Source organism: Seriola dumerili, unplaced genomic scaffold (genome assembly GCF_002260705.1).
Source record: "Seriola dumerili isolate Sdu_G_001 unplaced genomic scaffold, Sdu_1.0 BDQW01000128.1, whole genome shotgun sequence".
Lineage (NCBI taxonomy): Eukaryota > Metazoa > Chordata > Actinopteri > Carangiformes > Carangidae > Seriola > Seriola dumerili.
Window position 1 is genome coordinate 502,055 of NW_019174383.1, and position 27,779 is coordinate 529,833.

The following is a 27,779-nucleotide window of genomic DNA, read 5'->3' on the forward strand; positions in this document are numbered from 1 at the left end:
CCTCCAGGGGCGAAGGACTGTCTCGGAGTAACCCGGAGCTCCGCCGCTGCAGCTGCTGCATCTGTGTCCCTGAACCGCGTCTCACACTTTAATACATCAGCTATTACCCCCCTCACCCCCCCTCCTCCCCCGGTGTGAGGGGTGAGTGTGTGTTAATGAGCCGACTCATGTAGAAAACTTGGACCCGGTCAGAGGCTCTCGGTCCCGGGACAGCAGCGCCAGCAGCCGCGGAGGGATTAGGTAACCTGTGATTGTTCAACTTTGACTCCGCGTCCTGGGATATAACCTCACAGCTGACTGTGGATCCACTGACGCAGGTACAGTAGATTCAACTGAAGGTTTCTACTGATAATAATAATGATCCAGCTGCAGGTCCGTGTCTGTCTGTGAGCCTGTTGGATCACGGCGCAGTGTGTCCGTGTGTTCCTGTGTGGAACCAGCTCAAACACTCCGGTACATGTTAAAGTCCTGCTCTGGAAATACTGCTGAAGTGAAAGTATGCAGTAGAGGAAGTAGTAAACACAAGTATTATCTACCTCATCAGAATCAGAATACTTTATTGATCTGGAATTGGGTGAAGCTACAGTTGCTCCTTCAAGAACGGAACTGTAACAGCAAAGACAGAGAATAAGAGATTCAAATATGTCCTTACACTATGATATTTAATGTAACAGTCCTATACCTGCTGCTCTGTCTTATTCTAACTTATATTGAACATCTGAACTATTTTTATTCTGTTTGGCAGTTTAATCTTTAATAAGCTGATCACATGTTCTGTGAATGAAACTTCTCTTTGTAAAGAGAGTGGAAGCCAGTGGGTGAAACATGTAGTAAAATAAGTAAAAGTTCTCATCACTTAAAACCAACGTATCTGATCTTTATTAACAAAATGTCTTTAAAGTCATATGAAGTGAGTTGTTAGTGAGGGTGGGGTTGATGCATCTTACTGTGTAAGCTCAGTAAACAGTGGAGGACGCTTCGCCGCTGTAAAAATACTGCATCACTAGTAAAAGTACTCAAGTATTTTCAGCTGGTAGTACTGACAGTATTGACAGTAAAAGTGCACAGTGCAGAGAAATGTCTCATGAGAGTGACACCTACTGTCCAACACATCAGACTTCATCCAGCAGCTGATCACAGATGATTCATTATCATCAACCAAACCGTCTTAGAGAATCAGCAGTCACATGTGAGTGTTCAACCTGCTGTTACATGTTATATTATTATTATTATTATTATTATTATTATTGTTATTGTTCAGAGTGGAGTTGAGATAGTGGAGATCAGATTTTATAATTGATTACGACTCCAGCAGCTTCATTCTGACGTTATTTCAGATTCACATGTGGACATTAAATAAATCTGTAAGTTTGTTTATATGTTCATCCACTTATCCAGCTGTTCTCTGCTGCTCATGCAGCTCCAGGTCGTGTTTAATGATCATGAATTATTCTATATATATATATATATATATATATGTATATATATATATACAGGTGGGAAAATGTGACATAATGTCATTAATCCATGCACTAGATGAGTAATTGTAGACCTCATCACCTGCTGGTCTTCATTCATATCTTTAATATAATAAGGCATAAAACATCTAAAATCTTAAACTTTGACTTGGTGCAGAAACTGGACGAGCTGATCATGTGTTTTCTGTGTAAAAACTTTATTCGCAAAGTAAAAAGTAACAAACGCCGAACAATGAATTGAAATATCCAAATCGCAGCAGCTGCAGTTTTTTTTAGATGAAGGTCAAATGTGTCACAACAACAGATCATAAATGAAGCGTTGTGTTGCCATGGTGACGCCTACAAGTCATATCCTCCAGACATAAGGCAACATGTTTGTTTGTTACATGACCAACACAAATCACTTCATCATCTTCATTTGAATGTTTTTTTCAGTGAAAAATGAGATTGTGACTCTTTTCTCAACGTCTGATTGATCAGGATTTTTTTACGAGAATCTCAAGTTATGAAGTGAATGTAGAGGAGTAGAAGTATAAAGTAGAAGAAAATGGAAATACTACAGTGAAACGCTCTCAGAGAGTTTCCACTGCTGACGTTTAGTTTCACTGATCTGAGTTCTCCCTCCTCTGAGTGAAATCAGCACAGTGCTGACCGCTGCTTGTTGTAGTCCAGGCTGCAGCTGCAGTGGCGGTGGCGGCGGTGGCTGCAGCTGCAGCGGCGGCAGCTGCAGCTGCAGCAGCAGCTAGTGACACTCGTACGCTGCACGCTGTCTGGCGCAGTGATTTGATAGTGTCTGTCTGTTAGATCGCCTCTGTGCTCGTGTCGAGCTGAAGGCCTGAACTATGTGGCGTGTTCTTGGGGAGTCTGACTCACTTTTCCACTCAGCGTGCCCATGGCAGGGAGTCCCCCCCCCCCCTCCAGATCTCATGTTAGACCCACACTGAGCTCCTTTGCCTTCACCTCCCTCCCTGTGCCTCCTCCTCACCAGCAGCAGCTCTGTCTTCCTGTTTGGCTCTGGGCTGAGCTGAGCTCTGCGTGTTGCGGTCGGGTGGCATCAGCAGTTGGTGTGTCAGTATGACAAGTATTCAGAGCTGCAGAATGTGGTGTGTAGGTGAGGGCTTCAGCACGGGAAGTTTAACAGAGGGAGGAGGAGGAGGAGGAGGAGGAGGAGGAGGAGGAGAAGAAGTTAGTTATTAAAGCTGAGGAACAGAGAGAAGAGTGAAGGTGGAAGGTTTTCTGGAGAGAGTGTAATTGACAGTGAGGATGTGATGACCAACATTAATGGCTCTTTGGTGTTAGTGCGACAGCCTGAACACAGCTGGAGTTTACAGGCTGCTACTGATATAATTCATAAAATGACACATGAGCCCGTAGTATTTTATTTTGAATGTAAACACACACAGATCCTTTAGATGGGTTTTTCTTGATTTGAAGCTCCATATTTTCTTCTTCTTCTGTGTTTTATTGTGTTATAAGTGTTCATCCATGAGAAGATATTTTTGTGGTTTTAAGAACCAACACTCAGAGAAACCAAATCCTGCAAGGTTTGGATGGTGGGTCCAGGTGGGCGGGGCTTGGTGACTGCTTTGTTGTGACATCACAAAGTTCCAGAAGTCCTGACGGCTGGTTTTAAGGCTCAGTTTCTGAATACAGGCTGTGTGCATTTCTCTGTGGACTGAGGCTTTGATACTTTCACAGTATTAATATAGAAGCTAGAGCTGATCTATAATCAAAAGCTGCTCAGTGTTGCAGTGTTTGCTGAGTATGTTTGTGTGTGTGGGAGGGAGACCGCTGCATTTCCCAGAATGCCTCAGAGAGCCAGCGTGAAGGTTTTTGTGCAGCAGCTTGACCTTCACATAAACCTCACACACAGCCTCATTCATGTAGAGAGCAACTGTGTCACATATTAATTATGTCTTCATAAAGCTGGCACGCTCCGCTGTGAGCTCATCGTACACCACACACACACACACACACACACACACACACACACACACACACACTCATGAAGTAATGAGATGGACCAGTGTGTCTCTTGTTTACGAGGCTCTTCAGATGATGAGCGTCCTCCTCACTTTGTCCCTCAGAGTTCAGGTCGTCTTGGTTACAGTTCTGTAACCAAGACAGTTCTACAGCTCAGAGCAGTTATTATCGATCAGCTGATCTGTGTCTAAACTCTGGTAATTCTCTGGCAGCAGCTGCTCCGATGTTTCATGTCAGTGATCAGTGAAAATCTGAGTTTTCAGCTGCTGAGTTTGGAGATTTTTTTGTGATTTTCTAACATTAACTGATAACAAAAATGATTCTTAGATGTGTGTGAAAACACTTTAGGCAGATATCATCATCATCATCATCATCATCATCATCATCATCATCATCATCGTTGCGTGTAGGTGAGATAAACGGTTTCACACGTGGTTGTGACACATGCAGCAGATGGAGCTGACGTCTGTCTGTGTTTGTGTCAGGCAGCGTGCACGTCGTCCGTCTGTCCGTCATAATGTTGTGTTTGACACCTGACAGATGTGCAGCAGCCACAGGTGAACTAAAGGGGGGGGGGTTTATGAGTTGATGTCTTCACCCTCTGTGGGGAACAGCTGCAGGAGTGTGAGCGGCAGGGTGGGGGTGTTGTGTGTGTGTGTGTGTGTGGTGTGTGTGGTCGGGGGGGGGGGGGCTGCAGACGAGCCACTCCTGTTCCCACTCATGAAAAGTTCACGCTGGTGGTTTTGTTTAAGTGTTTGACCATTTTTCCCATCATGCATCAGGTTTGTAGAATGATTTTCTCTCGTCTCAGCAGCCATCACTCACATTTCCTCTGTCCGAGTTTATCACAAATATAAACTGAAAGAGTTGCTTCATGGAGATGATTTTATTTATTAATTCATTCATTTATTTATTCATTTTCCTGTGGTGAAGTGAGCAGAGACTGATGTGATGTGGTGGTGCGTTCAAGGACTCTAAAATGCATCATAATCATGATTATCGACATTATTGATTCATGTGTCGATCATTTTTCTGATTGATTGATTAACCCTTGTTTGTAAGATTTCCAGAGAGTAAAGAAACATTTGTTGTGAATATAAAGACGTTGAATTTACAGCGATGACGAAGAAGAAGAAAGAAGAAATTCTTCACTTTTCTCCTTGAGAAATAATCGATGAATGGATCATCGATTGATCAACGTCGTCCACAGCAGCTTCTGTCTTCTAACAGCTGTGAACTGCAGATTCCTCTCTGCCATCAGACTGTCACATGACGACTCTGCTGGAGCCGTATCAATGCCTCCCCCTCCATCTACCTCCATCTCCCTCCATCTCCCTCCATCCCCCTCCATCTACCTCCATCTCCCTCCATCTCCCTCCATCCCCCTCCATCTACCTCCATCTCCCTCCATCTCCCTCCATCCCCCTCCATCTACCTCCATCTCCCTCCATCTCCCTCCATCCCCCTCCATCTACCTCCATCTCCCTCCATCTCCCTCCATCCCCCTCCATCTACCTCCATCTCCCTCCATCTCCCTCCATCCCCCTCCATCTACCTCCATCTCCCTCCATCTCCCTCCATCCCCCTCCATCTACCTCCATCTCCCTCCATCTCCCTCCATCCCCCTCCATCTACCTCCATCTCCCTCCATCTCCCTCCATCCCCCTCCATCTACCTCCATCTCCCTCCATCTCCCTCCATCCCCCTCCATCTACCTCCATCTCCCTCCATCTCCCTCCATCCCCCTCCATCTACCTCCATCTCCCTCCATCTCCCTCCATCCCCCTCCATCTACCTCCATCTCCCTCCATCTCCCTCCATCCCCCTCCATCTACCTCCATCTCCCTCCATCTCCCTCCATCCCCCTCCATCTACCTCCATCTCCCTCCATCTCCCTCCATCCCCCTCCATCTACCTCCATCTCCCTCCATCTCCCTCCATCCCCCTCCATCTACCTCCATCTCCCTCCATCTCCCTCCATCCCCCTCCATCTACCTCCATCTCCCTCCATCTCCCTCCATCCCCCTCCATCTACCTCCATCTCCCTCCATCTCCCTCCATCCCCCTCCATCTACCTCCATCTCCCTCCATCTCCCTCCATCCCCCTCCATCTACCTCCATCTCCCTCCATCTCCCTCCATCCCCCTCCATCTACCTCCATCTCCCTCCATCTCCCTCCATCCCCCTCCATCTACCTCCATCTCCCTCCATCTCCCTCCATCCCCCTCCATCTACCTCCATCTCCCTCCATCTCCCTCCATCCCCCTCCATCTACCTCCATCTCCCTCCATCTCCCTCCATCCCCCTCCATCTACCTCCATCTCCCTCCATCTCCCTCCATCCCCCTCCATCTACCTCCATCTCCCTCCATCTCCCTCCATCCCCCTCCATCTACCTCCATCTCCCTCCATCTCCCTCCATCCCCCTCCATCTACCTCCATCTCCCTCCATCTCCCTCCATCCCCCTCCATCTACCTCCATCTCCCTCCATCTCCCTCCATCCCCCTCCATCTACCTCCATCTCCCTCCATCTACCTCCATCTACCTCCATCCACCTAATCATTTATTAGACGACGGCTCCAGTTGTTGTTGTTGTTGGAAACTGAATGAATTTGTTTTCACAGGATTTATTTCCGATAAGAGAAGAAGTTGTTTCTAAGCGTCTGTGAAAGAATGAGAATGTGACCGTCTGTCTCTGTGTCTGCAGTGTGTTTTCCCGCTCTGGACGTTGATGTATTAGGACAACGATGTGTCGTCCCCCCCGCTGCGTCCTGCTGCTGCTCTCCTGCGTCCTGCTGGTTCTGCTGGTTCAGTTTCCTGGGGTCCGGTCCAGACCGGCCACGGAGGACACGGACACAGGTAACACACTCCGCAGATGCTGAGTCTGGATCTCGTCAGGCGTTTGTGTCTCCAGCAGAACAACACAACTTTTCTCTGTGACGATGACGTGAATCTGACGTTTGAAAAACTTCCTGTTTGACTTTTTCACTTTTCATTTACTGAATGATTCATTAACCAGCTGCAGCCAGTTTGTGGTTATTACCTGAAACCGAGCGTCTATGACTCATAACTGATTATTATAAGGACTCGTTTGGAACATGATGATGACAGTGTTGATTAATATATTACAGATGTGACAACGAGATGATTCTGTTTGGATGGTTCTTCTCTGGCGACAAACAGCTGCATCGTTTCATCTGATGATGTTCAAAATGTTTTCTTTAATTGAATTCACTCACTTCACTGAGAATAATCACTCTTTGAACTAAAGCTGCAGCTAATGATTGTTTTCATTATTGATTAATCTGCCTCAATTAATCGATTCTCTGGTTTTTCTTTAAAATGAACGAAAATAGTGAAAGTTGCTCAAAGAACAAAATAAAGTTCAGACGCCGAACAGTAAAAAAAAAGAATCGATCAGTTTACACAGATTTTCAGAATAACATCAGATATTTAAACAACAAATAAGAATCACAATAATATAATTAATCATCAGATTTCAGAAGCTGTAACCAGCGACTGATCCAACAACGCTGAAAATGAATCGACTGAAAGAAGATATAGATATATTTGTCTCTGTCTCAGTCTGTCCTCAGTGTCTCAGTCTGTCCTCAGTGTGTCTGTCCTCAGTGTGTCTGTCTGTCCTCAGTGTCTCAGTCTGTCCTCAGTGTCTCAGTCTGTCCTCAGTGTGTCTGTCTGTCCTCAGTGTCTCTGTCTTCACTCTGTGAATTATAGCAAAGCTTCTAAAGCTTCTCAGTGAGCCTCTTGAGGAGGGAGGTGTGTTTCTGGAGGTTTGGCTGTTTTTTGGCTGCAGAGCATCTGAAACTGTTTAGGGTGATTTTTCATGGCGGAGCCGAGGCTCGGCTCTCGGGGAGCTGGTTATGGTCTGTATATCCTGTCCAGACGCAGTAACACATGCACACAGTCTGAGTGTGTGTGTGTGTGTTGTGGTTGTGTGTCGTGCTGTAATTTTAACTTCTTGCCGTGTGTGTTGTTTTTCTGCTCCGACCATCTGGGCTCCAGCTGAGAGTCAGTCTGTGTGATGCTGTTGTTTTTCAGCCTGTAAACTCTTGTTTTCCTCTCAGTCAGATCACATCAGCCTCTCAGTGTTACTCCCCCCTCCCTCCCTCCCTCTCCCTCCCTCCCTCCCTCTCTGTGAGACTGAGTTCAGTTCAACAGAGAATATTCCTGTAAGTTCTGTGGACTCAGTTCCCGTCTCAGCTGCTCTTTTTAGAAACCGTTTGATGTGTTTAACAGAAGCTGCACATTTAACATCATCATCTTCATCTCAACACAGAGACACAGAGACACAGAGACACAGAGACACTGAGGGTTTTATATCTGTTCAACTTCAGTTTCACTTCAACTCCACAAACACGCTGAGTTAGGGGCTGTATGCTAGTTATTAGGTGAAGGGGGGGGGGGGTGTCAAGGACCTGAACTGACACAAATTAGATCATTTCCAACAGTGAAAATGATCCTGTTTACTTTAGATTATACATTATTATATAATTAGATGAGATTAAAGTGTTATTCCCCTTTTTGCCGGGGATCCTCAGGAACCACGTCATGGACCAGATCAGAGCTTCAGTGTCTGATCACTTGACCGATCAGTAGCCGACAGGATCAATACATCAGCTGGAGAAAGACATTTGATCTTTAAGACATTAAACATCATCTCTGCTAGCAGCTATATATGCTAACACCAGCCTGCTAACCTGCACACATTAACAATGCTAACATGCTAATGCAGTAACATCTTTTGCTTAGCAGTAAACACAGATAAATGATCATGTGTTTCACACTTTACTATTAATATATAATATATATAATAATATATCATAGTAAGTCATTAGTTGGATTAATTATAAACATTTATCAATCCTTTATAAGGGAAGTCTTTCTGTGACGTGGAACCAAATTCTTCACGATGAAACACGTTGTTCTGGTTCTGTTTTGTCAGACTGAGGTTTAAAATCCTGGTGGAGTCCGTGTGTGTGTGTGTGTGTGTGTGTGTGTGTGTGTGTGTGTGTGTGTGTGTGTGTGTGTGTGTGTGTTTAATGGCAGCAGCAGAGAGGGAGGAGGTCTCTGAAGTTTAGGAAGTGGTTGGGTGCAGCACTGAGCGCTGGCGACAGCTCCTGTCTGAGCACCGAGGCTTAAAACCTCGACCCCTCCTCACTGGGCTGAGGTCAGAGGTCAGAGGTTAATCCTCAGGTTCCTTTCATTGTCTGTTGGAGGGAAGCCCTGAGACACACACACACACACACACACAACCACAACCACAGTTTTCTGAGCAGCTCTTTAACATCCCACTTCTTTTGCAGCCGACGCAGTAAAATCCTCTGAGGACGAAGAAGACGATGAGTCATCGTCAGAGGAAAATAAACTCTCCAATGAACTGTCAACAAGCAACGAGAAGCTGCAGCGTGAGCCTCACTCTCTTCTTCTTCTTCTCCTTCTCTCTCTCTGTTCCTCTGCTGTTCGTTGTGTTGAGTGATTGTAACCTCGCTGGTGTCTCCTCGGCAGCGCTGGCGCCTCAGTGGGTGATGCCGGACAAGATGGAGAAGCAGCTCCACGCCGTCCCCGCCAGCAAGACGGTGAAGTTCCGTTGCCAGGCGACGGGGAACCCGGTCCCGTCGCTGCGCTGGTACAAGAACGGGAAGGAGTTCAGGAAGGACCAGAGAATCGGAGGCTTCAAGGTTCGTGTCCGAGTGTGTTCACGTGCACGACAGAGGCACCGCCAGCTGTTTGAACGTGTCTTCATTGATCCTCCATCTTTCAGATCAGAGATCACATGTGGACCCTCATCATGGAGTCAGTGGTTCCCTCTGATAAAGGGAACTACACCTGTGTGGTGGAGAACGAGTACGGGAGCCTCAAACACACCTACCTGCTTGATGTAGTTGGTAAGAAGTCTCACCTGTGTATTCAGACAACGTCCACACTGAGACGTCTTCTCCTCCTCCATCTTCACCTGTTCCTCTTCACCTCCTCTGCAGAGCGCTCTCCTCACCGGCCGATCCTGCAGGCCGGTCTGCCGGCGAACCAAACCGCCGTCGTCGGCAGCAACGTGGAGTTCGTGTGTCGGGTGTTCAGCGACCCGCAGCCTCACATCCAGTGGCTCAAACACATCACCATCAACGGCAGCAGAGTGGGACCGGACGGACACCGCTACGTCCTCATCCTCAAGGTGGGGTCACCTGGGGCCGGCTGCACCACCATGGCCATTATTATTATTACTTATTATTTAAAGCTCCATGTTTCTTCTTCTTCTGTGTTTTATCTGAAGTGTTGATCCATCAGAAGATATAAAAACCATCTCAGTGTAGTTTTACATCTCCTCTCTCAGGCTTCTCTCTGGAGCTCTAGTAACAACAGGTCGGTGAGCCAATCAGAAGAGAGGAGGCTCTGAGCCTCTCTTCTGATTGGCTGACTGTTTTCTGAGTGATCCAATAAAAATATAGCAGATTTCAGGTAAAAACACTCAGAGAAACCAAATCCTGCAAGGTTTGGATGGTGGGTCCAGGTGGGCGGGGCTTGGTGACTGCTTTGTTGTGACATCACAAAGTTCCAGAAGTCCTGACGGCTGGTTTTAAGGCTCAGTTTCTGAATACAGGCTGTGTGCATTTCTCTGTGGACTGAGGCTTTGATACTTTCACAGTATTAATATAGAAGCTAGAGCTGATCTATAATCACACTACACATGGACACAGACCTTTACACTGGATTAAAACGTGGTACCAGTATATTTAAATTTAATCCTAAAGGAAAACACGACCTTTCAAAATAAATGTTAGTTCCTCAAACGTTACTCTGCAGTTAGTTTTATACATAAGCTGAGATTTAATGGCAGCAGCATGTTGAGCTCTGCTGTAATTCGTTGTATTTGTTGGTGGTTGAGCAGCTCGTTAGTTTGCGTGACACGGGTTTGATTCCTCTGTGACAGAACAGAGTCAGACCACATCTGTGAAGTTTTGAGGACTCCTGATGAAAGACGCTCAGACTGGTTTTCTGTGCGCGGCGAGCGGCCAGCAGCCTCGCACGTCTCACTGTGTCCCTCCTCCAATCACAGCAGAGGCTGAGCGTAATGAGGATGAAATTAAAAACAGAGTCTCATCAGTTATTCAGTCGTTTCTAAACTATAAATGTCAGAGTGTTTCACTCAGCGGCAGCCTGGAAACTTTCCTCAATTATCTCCCACTTCCTACAAATTAAAGGTCGAGTGTTCCTGTAAACACACGAAGCTTCTGTTTACATCCAGAGTTACAAAAACAAAGGACGGATCCTGTGTCACATGTTGAAGACATTTCCTTCCTCAAACATTGGAATATTTGAATCATGGTTTCCATCACGTTCGTAGCCGCGATCATCATTCATCATCATCTTCATCTTCTTCTTCTTCTTCTTCTTCTTCTTCTTCTTCTTCTTCTTCTTCTTCTTCTTTGGTGTTTTGTTGATCTGCAGAACAGCATGAAACCAAATCCTGTCGCCTCCTCGTTTGTAAACACAAAGTCCTCAGGCGCCAACAGCGACTGACCCGCTGAGTTCTCCTCATGATGGAAACCTTATTTATTCTGGGAGAAATGTTCAGTTTACTTTGTGTTTCTACTGATGATTTACGTCGTGTGATGTCGGAGTGTTGACATCAACTCTCTCTCTCTCTCTCTCTCTCTCTCTCTCTCTCAGACTGCAGGTCTGAACACGACGGATAAGGAGATGGAGGTTCTGACTCTGAGGAACGTCTCTCTGGACGATGCGGGGGAGTACACCTGTCTGGCGGGAAACTCCATCGGCGTCTCCCACCACTCGGCGTGGCTCACTGTGGTGGACGGTGAGTGGAGACATTCAGACTGTGAAGCACCTCTCTCTCTCTCTCTCTCTCTCTCTCTCTCTATGTGTGAAGACCTGACTGTCTCTTGACTCCTCCCCCTCTCAGACCTGCCCCCCTCCCCCCTCCCCTCCCAGACATACCTGGAGATCTTCATCTACTGCCTGGGGTTTTTCATCATCATCATCCTCACTGCCACGGCGGTCATCTGCAGACTCTGCTGCGCCCCGAAGAAGAGCGACTTCAGCAGCCAGCTCGCCGTCCAGAAACTTGCCAAGAGCATTCCTCTGAGGAGACAGGTAAGATGGCCGCCGCTGTCCGAGGAGACGGGCGAGACGTCCGCCGCTGTCTCCAAAAAGTTCAATCGCCTTCAGACCTCCTGTCCCTCCTCTGCAGGTGTCGGTGGAGTCCTCGTCCTCGCTGCAGTCGGGGATGTGTCTGATGCGTCAGTCTCGTCTCTCCAGCGCCGCCACCACCCTCCTGGCGGGAGTGTCGGAGTACGAGCTCCCCTACGACCCGGTGTGGGAGCTTCCTCGAGACCGGTACGCCGTCTTCAACACAACCCGTCTGTGGAGCCGCTTATTAAACTGACTTTTCACACAAGATAAACATAAAGATGTTCCTTTGTTAGTCCCACTGGGGGGAGGGGGGGAGGGGGGGGGGGGTCGCGGGAAAGTGACAGAACAGAGAAAGAAAAACAAATGTGAAAAATGACCAGAACCAAATATTTAAAAAAGATAAATAATATAATGAAATCTAATATGTACAATTAAATACCAGATGATTAAGATACAAACAGCAGCAGATAACTTGTGTTGTGTTCAAGGTCAAACAGATCTTTGCTTCGTAAGGAAATGAACAGTTCTTGTGTCTGTGTTGAACCTGATGACGAGTCGATTCCTAATTACTCCTCCAGCTGAGACTTGTCAGTTCCTGGACGTAGTGAGTCATTTCTAGGCCCCGCCCACACCAGAGGTTACACCCTTCACTTATCTCCACCCTCCGCTGTGACCTCGGGTAACCTCATAACCAACAATGAGTGACAAACCTCTATGTGACTGTGTGTGTGTGTGTGTGTGTGTGTGTGTGTGTGTGTGTGTGTGTGTGTGTGTGTGTGTGTGTGTGTGTGTCAGGCTGACGCTGGGGAAGCCTCTGGGAGAAGGCTGCTTCGGTCAGGTGGTGCTGGCTGAGGCTGTGGGCGTCGACAGAAACAAGCCGACGCGCCTTACTAAGGTCGCCGTGAAGATGCTGAAAGGTGAGAGAGCCCTGACCCTTAAACGAGCTCCTCTAATTGGCCAAATATTTTCCCATCTCTGAACAGGTACAGAGACATGTGGATGTGAAAGTCGGAGCGCTTCGTCTTCAGTGAGCGATTATTCAGCAGCTGCGACTCGTTTGTAGTTATTGACTTTTGTTTGTAAAATATCCAAAAATTTTATTCGTGAGAAAATATTCCACAGTGGCGCTCCCCTCGTTCGCACATGTGCACGTCCATGACTTCACATTATTTGATACAGGTGTGTGAATGTGTTTTTGCAGCGACTGGAGCAAAAAATGAAGCTTGTGATTCATAAAACTGGATTTGTGCAGCTGAAGTGAAGAACTTGAGAATGTGAAACTGTTTGTGGGAGAGAGAATTAAAAGTGTGTAGCTCCCAAATTTACTGAAACACATGAGACTATTTCAAACAGCTACTAGCTCCAGTGTCGCAGGTGCTCAGGTGTGGAAAACACCTTCACACCCGGATCTGTGTCTGGAGACAGTTTGAAGGTAAACCTGAGCGTGAGGCTGATGTGTGATGATGTCACATGAACCTGTTGCAGCGGACGCCACAGAGAAGGACCTGTCCGACCTGATCTCCGAGATGGAGATGATGAAGATGATCGGGAAACACAAGAACATCATCAACCTGCTGGGAGCGTGCACTCAGGACGGTGAGTGTGTGTGACGAGCGTCTGTCAGCGCTGGTGTGTGGTGCAGATGTTAACGCTGCCCCCCCCCCCCCAGGACCTCTGTACGTGGTGGTGGAGTACGCCTCGCAGGGGAACCTCAGGGAGTTCCTCCGGGCTCGGCGGCCGGTCGGGTTGGAGTACTGGAGCGGGTCCAGACAGACCTCGCTGGGCAGCTTGGAGATCAGGGAGCTGGTGTCTGCGGCGTACCAGGTGGCCAGAGGGATGGCGTACCTCGCCTCCAAGAAGGTCAGACTCTATCTTTTATATTTAGTTTGTTTACGACGTTCTCAGTCACGATCTCTTTCACGTGACAGCAGCTGCTTCAGAACAAACATCGCGGTTTCCTCTGAAGCTGCTTCAGTGACGAGTCTAGAGAAAGTGCTGACAGGGAGAAAGTAAATCTGTCTTTCTACTCTGCTTGTTGATAAATTAGCACTGATCTAAACTAAACCACGACCAGGACGACATCAGCAGAAAGTCCCAGAGCAAACGTGAACCTGATGTTTTTATCAGTAACACACTTCATTCATAACAACACAACAACTAGAATTATACAATATACAATTAATGAACTGTTTCTCAAGCATTGGCGTGAGAAGTAGATCTGCACTCCTTCCTGTCTGAACATGTTGGATGGGTTGATCCTCTCTCTGTGGAGGACTCTCTGTTCCTCTGTGAAGTGACGAATGAGACTGAAGAAGAACCTCAACCGAGTCTGGAGTGACGCTCCTCCAGCTCTTTATTAATCCCAGCTCAAGTAGAATCTCTTATTGAACAGGGAAACTGACACACACACACACACACACACACACACACTGCTCCTTACAGGAAACAGTGATTACAGCCTGAACCATCAGGATTCTGGAGACCAAACTTTTATTTTCACTCAAACATCGTGAATTCTTCAGTATGAAAACGACTCACTCAGAAAATATGAAGTTCATCTCCTCCGTTTCCTTGTGTTCTTGTCTACAGGCCAGTGTTGCGCCATCCAATAGGGCGGCGATTTAGAGTTTATCTTGACTCAGTCTCACACACACACACACACACACACACACACTGTCCTGCTGATATCCTCTCTACAGCACCAAACGTGGGTTAATCCGCCGCTGAAAGTAGTCCTGAACAGATGCTCCGTTTGCCGCGGGTTAAACTTGTAGCTCTCAGCTGGTGTGACAGAATATAAACACGCGTCTCCTCTCTGATGCTCAGTGTATCCACAGAGACCTGGCGGCCAGGAACGTGCTGGTCACGGAGGACAACGTGATGAAGATCGCAGACTTCGGTCTGGCTCGAGACATCCACCACATCGACTACTACAAGAAGACGACTAACGTAAGACGACAGGACGATGTCAGCACGGCGTCAGTGGCGGGGCGATCGTGTGACTGACGGTGTGTTTTGTTCTGTTACAGGGCCGCCTGCCGGTGAAGTGGATGGCTCCTGAAGCTCTGTTCGACCGGATCTACACTCACCAGAGCGACGTGTGAGTCTCACAAACCGTCTTTGTCAGTTTCCTCCGGGAGGAGCCGCGACAGGCGCTGATGTCACGGGGTTTCTGGGGGTTTTTTCCTGCAGGTGGTCGTTTGGAGTCCTGCTGTGGGAGATCTTCACCCTCGGGGGGTCTCCTTACCCCGGGGTCCCTGTGGAGGAGCTCTTCAAGCTGCTGAAGGAGGGACACCGCATGGAGAAACCCTCCGCATGCACGCAGGAGCTGTGAGTACCCCCCCCCACACACACACACACACACTCCCTCCCTCTCTCTCTAACAGTGGTGTGTGTGTGTGTGTGTGTGTTCAGGTACCTGATGATGAGGGACTGCTGGCACGCCGTCCCCTCCCGCAGACCTACCTTCCAGCAGCTGGTAGAAGATTTAGACCGAACACTTTCTCTCATGGCAAATCAGGTGACTGTGATTTGAACATGATACACACACACACACACACACACACACACACACACACACACACACACATCACGTGTCGGTTCTCCATCAGATCCTTCCACAGAGACACAACTGCAACTTTAACGTCTTCATCTTAAAGCCCGTCTGTAAATCTGTTCATGCTTTTGAATCATGTGACGTTTTTATCTCATGGAAATAAATGAATGTTTCACATGAAGGGGAAAAATATTTTTAAAACATTTAAACCTGTTTACACAATCTCCCCCTGCTCACTTTATTAGGTACACCTCCACAGTCTGTTGTTGTCCAGTACGACAGCTCAGTGTTGGTTAAACTATCAGGCAGATGTTTATCCAGCTGTTCACACTGAGGTCGTAGTTAATGGAGAGTGTTTCTAATATTCTGACACCCTCATATATATATATATATATATATACATTAGTCCAGTTCAACACTAATTTATTTTAATCACTTATTTTATTGTAATTATGTTGTAAATTGTATTTTATTCTATTTTCTCTTCTTTTATTTTAGATTTTTTGTTTGCTGATGTTATTTTAGCTTTTTAAGTCTGTGACGCTCTTTGAACTAACCTGTATGAAAAGTGCTGGACAGATACAGTTTGACTGATTGATGGATTGATTGATTGATTGATTGATTGATAATAGAAACTACAGCCTGAGTAATAAACATTCAGATGAAGCGGTCTCTAATCCTCTGTCTGTCTCCTCAGGAGTACCTGGACCTGGCCGTCCCTCTGGTCCAGTACTGTCCGGTCAGCTCCTCTGCTTCCTGTTACTCCACATAAACGTCCTGGGACTGTTTCCCTTCATGCATCACCTTCATCCCGTTTCCTCTGCTGTGCTGGGCGGTGACGGCGGCGGCAGCAGAAGTCCCAGAAGAAGAAGAAGAAGAAGCTGGGCAGAGGAGCTCAGACGACGAGCTGCTCCACCGTCATCCATCACAGCAGCCTGATGTGAAGAACAGCTGGACTGAGCCGGACTCAGGAAGCAGCTCACACAGCGACTCCCCCACACGGGGCCAAAGACTGAGTTCACCCTCTGACACAGGACTGAGAGCCGGTTTGTTGCTGCGCTGCTGCTCACGACGATAATGTTCTCAGTGTGAATATTGTAAATAATAGTTTGTGTTTTATGGAAGACCAAACTGGATTTATTACAGAGAGAAAAAGAAACTAAAAACTAACTGAATGAATAAAATACACAAATAAATCTGTAAGAAAAATAAACTCTTTTGGTTTTATTTGGATTTATTTTCCATCTGCAGCTTCTGATTTATAGATTTATTTCTTGTGCATTTTATTCATGAAGTTATTCCTCAGTTTGTTTTGATGCATCGAGTTTGGTCGTCCACAGTGATGTCATGTTGCCAAAGATGATGCCAGCGTTACACCTCCACGTTGCACTTATCCTCCAGCTGACGACAGCCTGCAGTTACACCACACGCTTCTAGTTGAATGTGTAATAACTGATTAACAGTATTAAAATCCTCAAGTTTTTACTGAGGCTGTGATGTCGTGATGTTGATTCAATGGACAAAATGTGGTCAAAAATAATCATCTGCTTTCTACAGGACACACTGTTTTCCCACCCAACAACTGAGCACCTCCAAAATAAGAGCATCCATGGTGGATACATATTAAAGAATAAGAGCATCAGCTGTTTGTAAACGGTTTATAACACGTTTCCATCGTCACACGAGAAGCCGGACGAGGTGATGGAGACGATTCAGTCTCAGATTTTAATAAGTGACAGAAACTGTTGCATGAAGAGTGAAAACAGCTGACAGAGATGTTCAATCCCTGGCTCCTCCCACCTGAACACACCTGACCAATCACTGCATAACATGGGCGTGATCAGCTCTGTGTGTGTGTGTGTGTGTGTGTGTGTGTGTGTGTGTGTGTGAGAGACCTTGATGAAGCATGACTCCCAGTGTCTCCAACAGGACCTGTCTACTTGTTGAATATGTTCATGTACGTTGGACAAAAAGAGATGAATTGTGGGAAGACAGACTTGGCCGTGGGCCTCTGCATCATCTATCACACTCATCACACACACACACACACACACACACACACACACACACACACAGACCTTCCTCTGGTTGGTTTTCCCTGTGGAGCCTGAGGCAGCGTTTCCCTCCCGCAGGCAGGAAACAGTGTGTAACATACGACAGGAGAATATTCATCATGTAGCTCAGTGTTATTCCCTCTGTAGCTGACATTACAAACACAGTGTGTGTGTGCAGTGTATTCTGTTACAGACTCAGGTTGAACGGCCTCAGGCGTCCTCTCCTCTCCTTCCTGTTTTCTACAGAAACACTTCAGAGATCTCCGATTCCCCCAAAAACATGAATCACTTCCAGAGAAACAAAGATGCTGCATCATGAATCACTGGTAGAATACAGGTTTGTGTGGAAGGTTTTGAGTGAGGCGCACCTGAGGACGCCTCTGATTACAGGTAACCACCTGTTGGTAATCAGCTGATTGGCTCTTGTCGCTGAGAAGAAGTTAAAAGGATCCAAACAGGAAACTGAAGAAGGTAGAGCTGAAATGTCTGTGACTTTGCTTCTTTTATTCTCAGATCTGAGTATTTAAAACATCCTCCAGCACCAACTGATCAACATCTGTCACATCTGTAACACACACCAAAATATAATCAAAATCTCAATACGACCACGTGTCATGTCCAAATCACAGGAGCTGCAGTTTTCACGATGAAGGTAAGATGTGTCACATTGTTGTGCACTGTTAGCTTTAGCATTGTTAGCACCATCAGCTCATATCCTGCAGACCTGAAGGAAACATGTTTGTTTGGTACAAGAAACAACAACAATCATGTTTTGTTTTTTTAGTGAAAATGAAATTTGCAATGATTTTTTTTTTTTTTGCATATTGTGCAGAATTAGTTTTAATTTATCAAAACTTTTATGACCAAATACCTGCAAGAAAAATCACATTTCCATGAGCCTCAGCTGCACTTGTGATTGTTAGCATGTTAGCATCTAGCCTCAGAGAGCAGCTAGCATGGCTGCAGACTCTCTGTGTGGTTTAACTTTTGTTTTATTATGTTGTTTGTTTTTATGTGTTCACTTGTGCCTCTTTTATTAACTATGTTGTAACTTCTTTTTCCAAAACTTGTCTGAACAAAATGTTTCCCTGTTTTTTTTTTTCCCTCCAAACCCAGAGAACACTGAGGACTGTGGGTTTCCTCACAGCTGATATTTCACAGCTATAATTCCTGGAAATGAGGCCGTTAACGCTCCATGAGCTCTGCCGCCAGCCAGCACTCAGAGCTGTGACCCCCGCTGAGCTGCCGGAGCAAACACCTCTGTGAAGGATGTGAGGGGGGGGGGACGCTCGTCTTTCTCACCCCGTCCTGATGGAGGTTAATGGGCCGTAACGCCGAGGTGAGGAGCCGTGATGGGTCAGCCGTGACCGTGTGGACAGATGGCTGAGTGGAGCGGGAGCCATCGCGGTGTCACTTTTCACCTCCAACAGGCCTGGACAAACAGTGGGGAGGGAGGAAGTTATTTACCTCCATGTCTGAGTCTGTTTCCCAGGTGTCACCTCTCACCTGCTCCGCCAGTATCTACTGATGGTGGTGACATCATCCTTGTAATCTGCCTTTCATTGAAGTGAGTTAGACTTTATGTTTCCTCTTGCACTTTGTTGCGTTTTACTTTTTAGTGATGAAACGACTCTGACAACTCACACAGAAAAAACTTTTTGCCACATGTGTAAATGTAGTTTAAATCTGTATTTATGTGCAAGAGAAAAGCAAATCCAACAGAGCAAAAACCCCCCCCCCCCCACACACACACACACACACACACATCAACACACCCTCCCCCCTCAGAGACACCAAGGGAGAGAAACAAAAGACCAAGAAATTTGTTAAAAAGAAAGTTAAAAATTGAAGAAAGATAGATAAATAAAAACAAAAACAATAAAAGTAATAAGTAAAAGTTTTTTGTGCACAAATTGAAAATGTGCAGGTTAATGGAAACACACTTTTTTTTTTCTTTTAAATTCAACAAACTGGAGGAAATGGTGCTTTTGTTGGGGACTATTTTCAGCGGCGGATTAATCCACAATTTAACTGACTCTGCAAACAAGCTCCAGATTAATCATGTTTCTAACTGTTGTCATTCAGTGTCATGATGACCCTCGGTGCCGCCCTCATGTGGATGTTCTGGGAACAATCAGGAAGTCGGTTCTCCGGTTCTCTCTCCGTGACTCAGTAAATGAGATCTGTTGTTGTTGTGCTGCAGCTTCTCAGACACAGAGCTTCATCATAAAGAGCAGAGCTGCGACGCTGCGACGCTGCAACGCTGCGATGCTGCTGACTGTTTCTCTTTAAAGAGATTTTTGTTTAAACAATAAATCAGAAAAATCTCTGAGGAAACACTGAACACAGATTTCCATGTGCACAGTCGCCACCTGGTGGCGGCTCCACAAACTGCACTGATGAAGTCCAGCCTCAAAGTTCATCAGAAACTTTTACCTTTAAAACTTCAGCTGCATTTTACTGATAAGTAAAACTCTGAATTGATTACCAAGCTTTCACCTCATTCTCATGGTCTTCATCAGTGGCTGGATAAGTACCTATGCAGCTGTCTCTACCTGATAACAGCTGGCAGCGTAATAACCCCTGCCCCCATCTGCTGATGAAGACCATAAGGTTGAAAGCTCCAGAGAGAGGTAGTAAGAGGTCTTTGATTAAAGAGATAGACAAGTGAAGATTATCACTTACAACATGTTATAATCAGCAGTCCATTAATTCATCTGTTTATTTGTTATTTTATTCATTATTTGTTTTTGATTTTTCTCAATAACTTTATAATGATTCAGATTTTAAATGTTTGGTGCGAACAACATGAATAAAATCACAGGAGCCGAACTGAATCATTCACGTCGTTTATTTCTCACACAAAGAGCCGAGTCGTCAGATCTGACGTCACAGACGCAGGAACCTCCCGTTCTTTAAACGCCTCACACAACTTCCACTCCACAGTGACGTCAGACCGGCGACGTGGCCCCTGACCAGAGTCACAGAGAGGCCCCACGACCAGCGTGGACCCCCCCCTCCCCTCCCCAACCCCACAGCCTCTCCCCCTCACTACATTAAATACAACAGCTGCATAAATTAACTCCTTAAGAAAATAAATATCAATGGTTTTCACTGTAATCGGCCTCGTTTCAAACACGTCAGAACATCAAGACGATGAACTGAGCAAATATTAATAATAATAATTCATTAATATTAATAATAACATGTGTAATAATTATTATAATTCCCCGAATCACCATCTAAAGCCCTCGGCTGCCAAAGGTAATCATTGAAAGACATAACTGCATGTTACTGTGCGTGATTGTGAGTGTACGTTTGTTTTCTACTTCTCAGCGTTAACCCCGCCCTCGCTGTCGTCCACAGATCTCCTGGCGAACAGGTGGGTGGGGTCCCGGCCCCTGAAGCCTGGCTGGATGTTGAACACGGGCATGTTCCTCCAGCTGGACGGGTTGTTGTAGGAGGCGGAGCCAGAGCCGGCGGCGCAGGGTTTGTTCTGGACGAGCTGCAGGAACGTCTCCATGTCGGGGCCCAGCCGGGCGATGAGGCCGGCCCGCACCGCCGCCACCGTCTGCTCATCGCAGGCCTGCAGGGTCTGCAGCAGCGTGCTGTAGTATCTGGATGACACACACACACACACACACACACACACACAGATATCAGCAGAGTGTAGCATGACACCGACTCGACCTGCTTTTGGTCTCAGGTTCTTCTTTCTCAACTTAAGATAGTTCCTCATCAATGTGGCGTTGTTACTATGGCAACGGCGCACTAAGCTAAGGTGATGTCATCTTCTACAATAGCTGTAGAACCCAAATCGGGGGCTGCAGCCTTCAGAGGACGCGGGCCCCTGAACCCAAATGATCTACAGAGGATTTCATATTTGTCCTCGATCGCTGTCGTCAGCCATATTCTCTTTTTGAAAAGGGATTCGTCACCGGTGCGCAGGGAATCTTGGGATATGTCGGCCCACAAAGGATCCACCCGATGGATCCTTCGATGCCCGGGAACCTAAGGTTGCATTTGAAGGAACCTTCGAAGTGGGACAGGCTTGTTGTGTCGCTGTGACTCACTCGGTCTTCACATGCAGCCTTCGAAGGGTGCGGCTGTTTTAAAAATGGCGGGTTTTTCACTTTTCACTTGCCTCAGCTCGCTGGGACACTCGGCAGAGGTGATACCCCCCCAAAAAAAGAACCAGGTACCAGGTTCTATTCACAACCTTTGCTCCATAACAGGGACAAAAAGTCAGGAACAAAATGAGGAAGTAACACTTCACTGTCATCCCTTTGTTAGTGGTAAACAAATGTTTAATAAATAAATATAATCTTTATTTAATCCGGTCGTCTAACTGAAATGAAGATCTCTTTCATAACCGGACAAAACACAAGCTCATGCAGCATCAGAGACGGTCGCAGAGATCACTAACGAGCTCCAGCTTTTAGAATCAGACGTTCAGGTAATAAAACGCTTCAAAAGAGAGAAAGTAGATCCTTTAAAGCTGCAGCGTGTCTGTTGTTCTCATGACTGACCTCCAGGTGTCAGTGTTGTCACAGCGCTGCTGCCTCAACACGCTTGTTGTTATGACTTTGTGAATTCTTACATAAGTTTATTGAAGTGGCTTCAGGAGACTCATTAGATCTGTTTCAGTCAGAGACACTTGGATCTGGAGGGACAGACTGTGTTTAATCAGACATTAACATCTGTCACAGCACATCTGGGACATCTTTCCTCTCAGCTGTTGAAGCCTCTGTATATTGTGTCGTGGCTGTGAACGTGTGCGTCCTGAGTCCTCACCTGTTGGGGAAGTGAGTCGGCACCTGCACCACCTCTCCGATGGCGTCAGGGTTGGTACGAGCCACGGTGCAGATGTCCAGACTGGTGTAACACTCCTCTTGGACCTTTTTTTTTTAAAGGAGAGAAAAGAGAAAATGAAGAGAGGAGACAGAGGAGTGTCGTCTCCAGTCTGAGTCTCAGTGGGAGGAGTCACTGACCTCAGCGATCATCCTCTGGAAGATGTTGCAGCGGCGGATGGTTTGGAAAATCTTGGCTGTGATTCCCTGGGAGATGCAGTGCAGACTCTTCTTGACGAAAGTTTTCCCCTGCAGGACAACGGACATGTGTCAGACAGACAGACAGACAGACAGACAGACAGACAGGTGGTGGACAGGTGGGCAGGTGGACGGACAGATGGACAGACTGACCTCTGTGTTGAAGGTAGCAGCTGTGTGGAGGAAGAGTTCACAGATCTCATGCATCCCGTCAGTGTCACAGGTCGAGTTCTCCAGACAGGAGAAGAAGCCACAGCCCACAGCCACCGCTCCGTTCAAACATCTGGCCACATCAGCTGCAGACAGAGACACACACACACACTGAAGTCTTTTCCCTGGCAGCCGTTGGTTTCCATTCATCCGGAGACAGTCTGACGACGATCGTAACTGTCAAGTCTTTCTACTATTAAATAATAATAACGCTGTTAAATATGTACAAAAAAGTAAAGATAATGTAAAATATGTAGTAAATGGGCTGAAATATAGAAAACTCTGAAACAATTAGTCCATTAAATGATTCGTCCACTGAAAGAAAATGAATCTGAAACTGTTTCTTTAAACTTGTTTCATGACAGATTCAAGCTTTTTAAAGATTTTATTTCTTTCCTGTGTTTTCTGACAGTTAACTGAATATATTTAACTGCAGGCAGAAAATGGAAATATGCATCTAAAGGAAAAGTTCCTGAAACTGCACACACTGTGAACTCTGACCTGGTTCATAATATGTAAATAATGTAAATAAATTAGAAGTGAATCTCAGTCCATTCTGCAACATTACTGATTTCCTTGGCAGCCATTGTTCTCCATTCATTCCACTACTTTGCTGTTGTCTGCCTGGACACAACGATGTGCACAAACAGAAATAAGGAAAGAAACAAAAGCTTTGAAAATGTAAATAATGTGTAATTAGCAGTGACTGGACCGGAGCATGAAAAACACCATGTGGTCCTTTAGAAGTAAAAACAGGAGAGAAGTTCAGCCCAGAGTGAGAGCAGGCTGCAAGCTGCAAACCTCCAACCCAGAAGAAGAAACCAAGTTCTCCAGAAACAGGACTCACTCGGGCTGTTGGCGGAGAACCGTGCCCGGCGGGGAGCAGCCTCCTCCGGCAGCAGCTCGAAGCAGGCGGCGGAGCCGAGGATGAGGGGCAGGAGCAGAGCGGAGCCGGGCAGCATGCTGTCTCACGGTGAGGAGGATGAGGATGATGAAGAAGTTGTAGTCAGGGTTTCCTTCGGTCTTCCTCCTGATCCTGTCTGTCCCGCCGCAGCCTCCACAGCTGGTATTTATATGAGGCCCGGTTGGGACTGACCAATCAGAGCGCGCCGTTTCCCGCGGGGGCGCAGTTAATGGTTTATTCATGGTTGTAATTAACCCACAGAGCTAATTGGATATTTCCACACGAGACACGACGGAATTTCCGAGCAGCAGTGAACTCACCGGCTAATTTTAGACTTTGTCTTTTCATTTGTTTCTTTAAATCCCTCCATAATAATACAAACTAATAGTAATATATATGGTGACATAATAAAAATGAGAACATGTGTTTATTACAGGGAGAATCAACAGAACCAATAAAACAATCATATAAAACAGGCTTCATCCATAAAGTGACTTTTACAGTGTTTTCTAACATAATAACCTGCAGTCTGATTGGAACCAGGTCATTTAAATAAATTGGTGTCGGGTGTATTCCTGGGTGTTTTCACACACACCCGTGGGAGCCTGTTATCTGTAATAATTGAACTTTCTAAAAATAGCAGATCTCAGGAAACGGACGCGTCAGTTTCTAATTCCAGTCACGTCTGTTGTTTCTCCTGTGTAGTGGATCAGTCGAGCAGAAACAGCTGATCGGTGATGGTGGACACAGGAGGGCGGTTCAAAGGTTCCTCTGAGAACCTGCGGCGGAGGAACACAGTCTGTGCGGGACAGACGGAGGTACTTCCGTCTTTTACCAGAGTAAAAGTAAAAATACTCCATTACAAGTAAAAGTCCTGTTCAACTCAAAGACAGATATATCCTCCGCTTCATGTAGCTGCAGTATCAGAGTAAAATACTTCCTGTATAAGTATTAAAGTAAAAGTGCATCATGTAGTTGAAGTATAAGACTAAAAGTACTTCATGTAGTTTGAGTATAGGAGTAAAAGTACTTCATGTAGTTGAGGTATAAGAGAGTAAAAGTACTTCCTGTGGTTTAAGTATAAAGGTAAAGTACTTAATACAGTCAAAGTATCACAGTAAAAATATGTTACCTAATTAAAGTATAGGAGTAAAAGTACTTCATAGGTCTATCACAGTCAAAGTACTTCAGGTAGTTAAAGTATAAGAATAAAGTACTTATTGCAGTTAAAGTATCAACGTAAAAGTACTTCCTGTAGTAACAGTATGAGAGTAAAAGTACTTCCTGTAGTTAAAGTATTAGAGTAAAGGTATGTCCTGTTTTTAAAGTATTAGAGTAAAGGTACTTCCTGTAGTTAAAGTATTAGAGTAAAAGTACTTCCTGTAATTAAAGTATTAGAGTAAAAGTACTTCCTGTAGTAAAAGTATCAAAGTAAAGGTACTTCCTGTAGTTAAAGTATTAGAGTAAAAGTACCTCCTGTAGTTACAGTATGAGAGTAAAAGTACCTCCTGTAGTTACAGTATGAGAGTAAAGGTACTTCCTGTAGTTACAGTATGAGCGTAAAAGTACCTCCTGTAGTTACAGTATTAGAGTAAAAGTACTTCCTGTAGTAAAAGTATCAAAGTAAAGGTACTTCCTGTAGTTAAAGTATTAGAGTAAAAGTACCTCCTGTAGTTACAGTATCACAGTAAAAGTAGTTCAACCTAGGGGTCGGGCCCCTCCACAGGGTCACCAGATAAACCTGAGAGGTCGTCAGATGATTCACGAGAGGAAAGAAGAAAAGAGTTCGACTTGACAAATCTGTTTTCAGTTTTTGGACTTTTCTCAAATATTTGTTTTTATTATGAACATTTTGTATAAACGTTTCCATTTGTGCCTGAAACAGATTTTTAAATGAAGCCATGTGAGACGTTCAGGGAGGCGGAGCTGCCGACAACCGAGAGACACAGCTACACCGAAGACGTCACAAAGCAAACGTGTCGGGATCCTCTGGTTTAATCTGAGGGAGTGAGTGTATCATATGTTTTTTTAATGAAAAATCTGTAACTGCAGCTGAAAGTTAAAAGGGATGAAGTAAAAAGTCAAATATTTCCCTCTGAGACGTGGTGAAGTATGAAGTTTGATGTAATGAATAAATCTGACTCATTCCTCTGTCGGATGTTCCTGCAGACTATTTCGTGAGATTTCTGAATGGAGTCCGGATTATTCAGAGGTTTCTGAGTCTGATCCCTCGATCCTCCTAATCCCTCCTGGGCCCTGGTCTTCATAATAACTGAACTGCAGCACCATTTGATGATTTTTTTGTTTTGTTTTTCAGAGCTTCTTTAAAGTTGATCTGGAGTTTCAGTTTTTCAACTCAAACCTGCAAAAACACGGCAGTTAATTCTCTCTGAACTGGGTCAAGACAAACAAACTGTTCGAGTTTTCCACAGTCAGACAAACAAAATAAATAGATAAAATGTTTTAAACAGATATACATTAAAACAACAAAACAATGCAGAGCACAGAGATGACAGCGAGCCACACAAATCTATAGTCAAAGGCATAAAACAATATTAAAATATTGGTAATACTTCAAAATAAATCCCTTTATTTATAGCATTTAAACAAATCAATTTATAAACATTTAAAAAAGGGTTTACAACACACTGTGTTTATTTATATGTTACCATTAACAACTATAACTCCTCCCCTAAGTTGAGGCTGCTGTATGAACTTGATGGATGACAATATATTAAAACACAGTTGTAATAAATAAATGCTACACATTAATAAACAATTAATGTCCTTTGTGTTTGTTTATAACTCCATTATGGTGTGTTAGAAACCACTTATTAAATATGTATATACTGCTAATACATATGAAGCTATTTAGGGGATTTAAAGTGAAGTCTTACCTAAATATTTATTACAAAAAGATTTTTAAAAGATAACAAAATTACAAATAAATTTACCTAGACAAATAAATAAAAGGAATAGGCTGAACACAGCGACAATCTACATTTCCACATCATTATATCTCATTATAAACATTAATATATATATTTTTAAATAAATTTTACAACAGGTTAGATATTTTAACGATGAATTGAAGTGTCAATAATTATAGAAACACTTTCCCATGTGTCAAATTATTTCTTTAAGAAAATTAAATTTCAAATTAAGTTATTTTGATTTTGTGTCTCGTGAAATCAGTTCCAGACTATCGAAGCAGAATAACTGATTTAAATGTCCAGGAGCTGTGAGGTACAGATCCCTGTTGTTGCTGCCGATGTGGAAAAATGTGAGTGTCTTATCTCTGCGCCAGTCACCAGTAAAGTGTGAGAGAGTCGTTAGTGAAGACGGCTGCGTTTCCATCATGGCCTGGTTCACCACAGGAACCAGTGAACCTCGCACACCTCCGCTGACTTCATTAGCCCGAGGGTCAACAGGCGCTGATAAACATCTCTCACACTTTGGTTTTCATGACCTCCCCCTCCAGCACACGCTCACCTCTCCAAACCAGAGCATGTGGGAAAAATTATCATCTTAGGGAAAATCTCTGGCTTGTTAAAGTGGCAGAGATCCAATTACACCACCAGTCAAAAAAGCATTATTTGTTCTGTGCTTCAATTTCAGATGCACAATAAATGTCAGAGTTCAGTCAACTGTATTGTTTTAATCTTCAACTAATTCCCTGATTCATTTGAAAGCATCACACAAACACTGAAACTGAACACAGATCACAATTCAGTCCAAGAAACCACGAGCGAGGGCATGTCATTATCAGTATAAAGATGCTATTCTGAGAATGGGTTTCAGCAAAATACCACAAAAAAGTTGAAATATGCAAACCACCTCCATGCTGAAGTGTACAATACAAACAGACAAACCAATAAGCAGCCAGCCTGAGGGCACATCTACAGATTAGTCAGTCAGTTGCTGACCAAACCAAAACTAGACTAAAATATAACTTGGTTCTAGAAAAACCCTCGTGTGGTTTTAGTGGGAAAAAAATGCAAAAAAAATACCTTTTTAATGGTCAGTTAAACTGTCAACAACAGTGCTAGAAACAGACCACAATCGTTCTGTTCTCACAGGGACATGTTCAGTTCATAATGATGATTTATGATCAAAATTCACCATCATTTTGGAAATAATTGATCAGACGTCTCATTTAAGTTGATAACTGGTGATTTTGCAGAAATGACTGTTTGAAGCAACTTTTAGCTCCATTAGTTTCTGACTGGCTTTTTAGTATTTGAAGCTTATTCATTTTAAACCAAGAACATCTTATCATCAAACACCAGGTGTTGAGTAGATGGTGATTTTATGGTTAAAACGAGGTTGCCAGACTTTGGCCCAAATATACTCACTCAATGTTTTGCTGAAAATAGAAAA

The 27,779-nt window shown here is 44.9% G+C and overlaps 2 protein-coding genes across 2 annotated transcripts; one reads left to right on the forward strand and one right to left on the reverse strand.

The window, feature by feature from the left end:
* LOC111224260 (fibroblast growth factor receptor 1-A-like) lies at positions 1 to 16,391 on the forward strand. The gene is made up of 17 exons (XM_022748679.1): positions 1 to 317; positions 6,169 to 6,320; positions 8,786 to 8,887; positions 8,988 to 9,160; positions 9,244 to 9,367; positions 9,461 to 9,651; positions 11,148 to 11,292; positions 11,398 to 11,588; positions 11,686 to 11,831; positions 12,423 to 12,544; positions 13,113 to 13,223; positions 13,297 to 13,487; positions 14,454 to 14,576; positions 14,657 to 14,727; positions 14,820 to 14,957; positions 15,042 to 15,147; positions 15,881 to 16,391. Exons 2-17 carry the CDS (start codon positions 6,209 to 6,211, stop codon positions 15,953 to 15,955), a joined length of 2,121 nt encoding a protein of 706 aa, XP_022604400.1. The 5' UTR covers positions 1 to 317; positions 6,169 to 6,208; the 3' UTR covers positions 15,956 to 16,391.
* Positions 16,392 to 20,562: 4,171 nt separating this feature from the next.
* On the reverse strand, positions 20,563 to 23,457 carry LOC111224290 (stanniocalcin-like). Its single transcript, XM_022748723.1, has 5 exons — positions 23,343 to 23,457; positions 22,439 to 22,581; positions 22,229 to 22,336; positions 22,032 to 22,135; positions 20,563 to 20,854 (listed from the first exon to the last, which is right to left on the reverse strand). The coding sequence occupies exons 1-5, from the start codon at positions 23,455 to 23,457 to the stop codon at positions 20,563 to 20,565; spliced, it is 762 nt and encodes a 253-aa protein (XP_022604444.1).
* Positions 23,458 to 27,779: the final 4,322 nt, after the last annotated feature.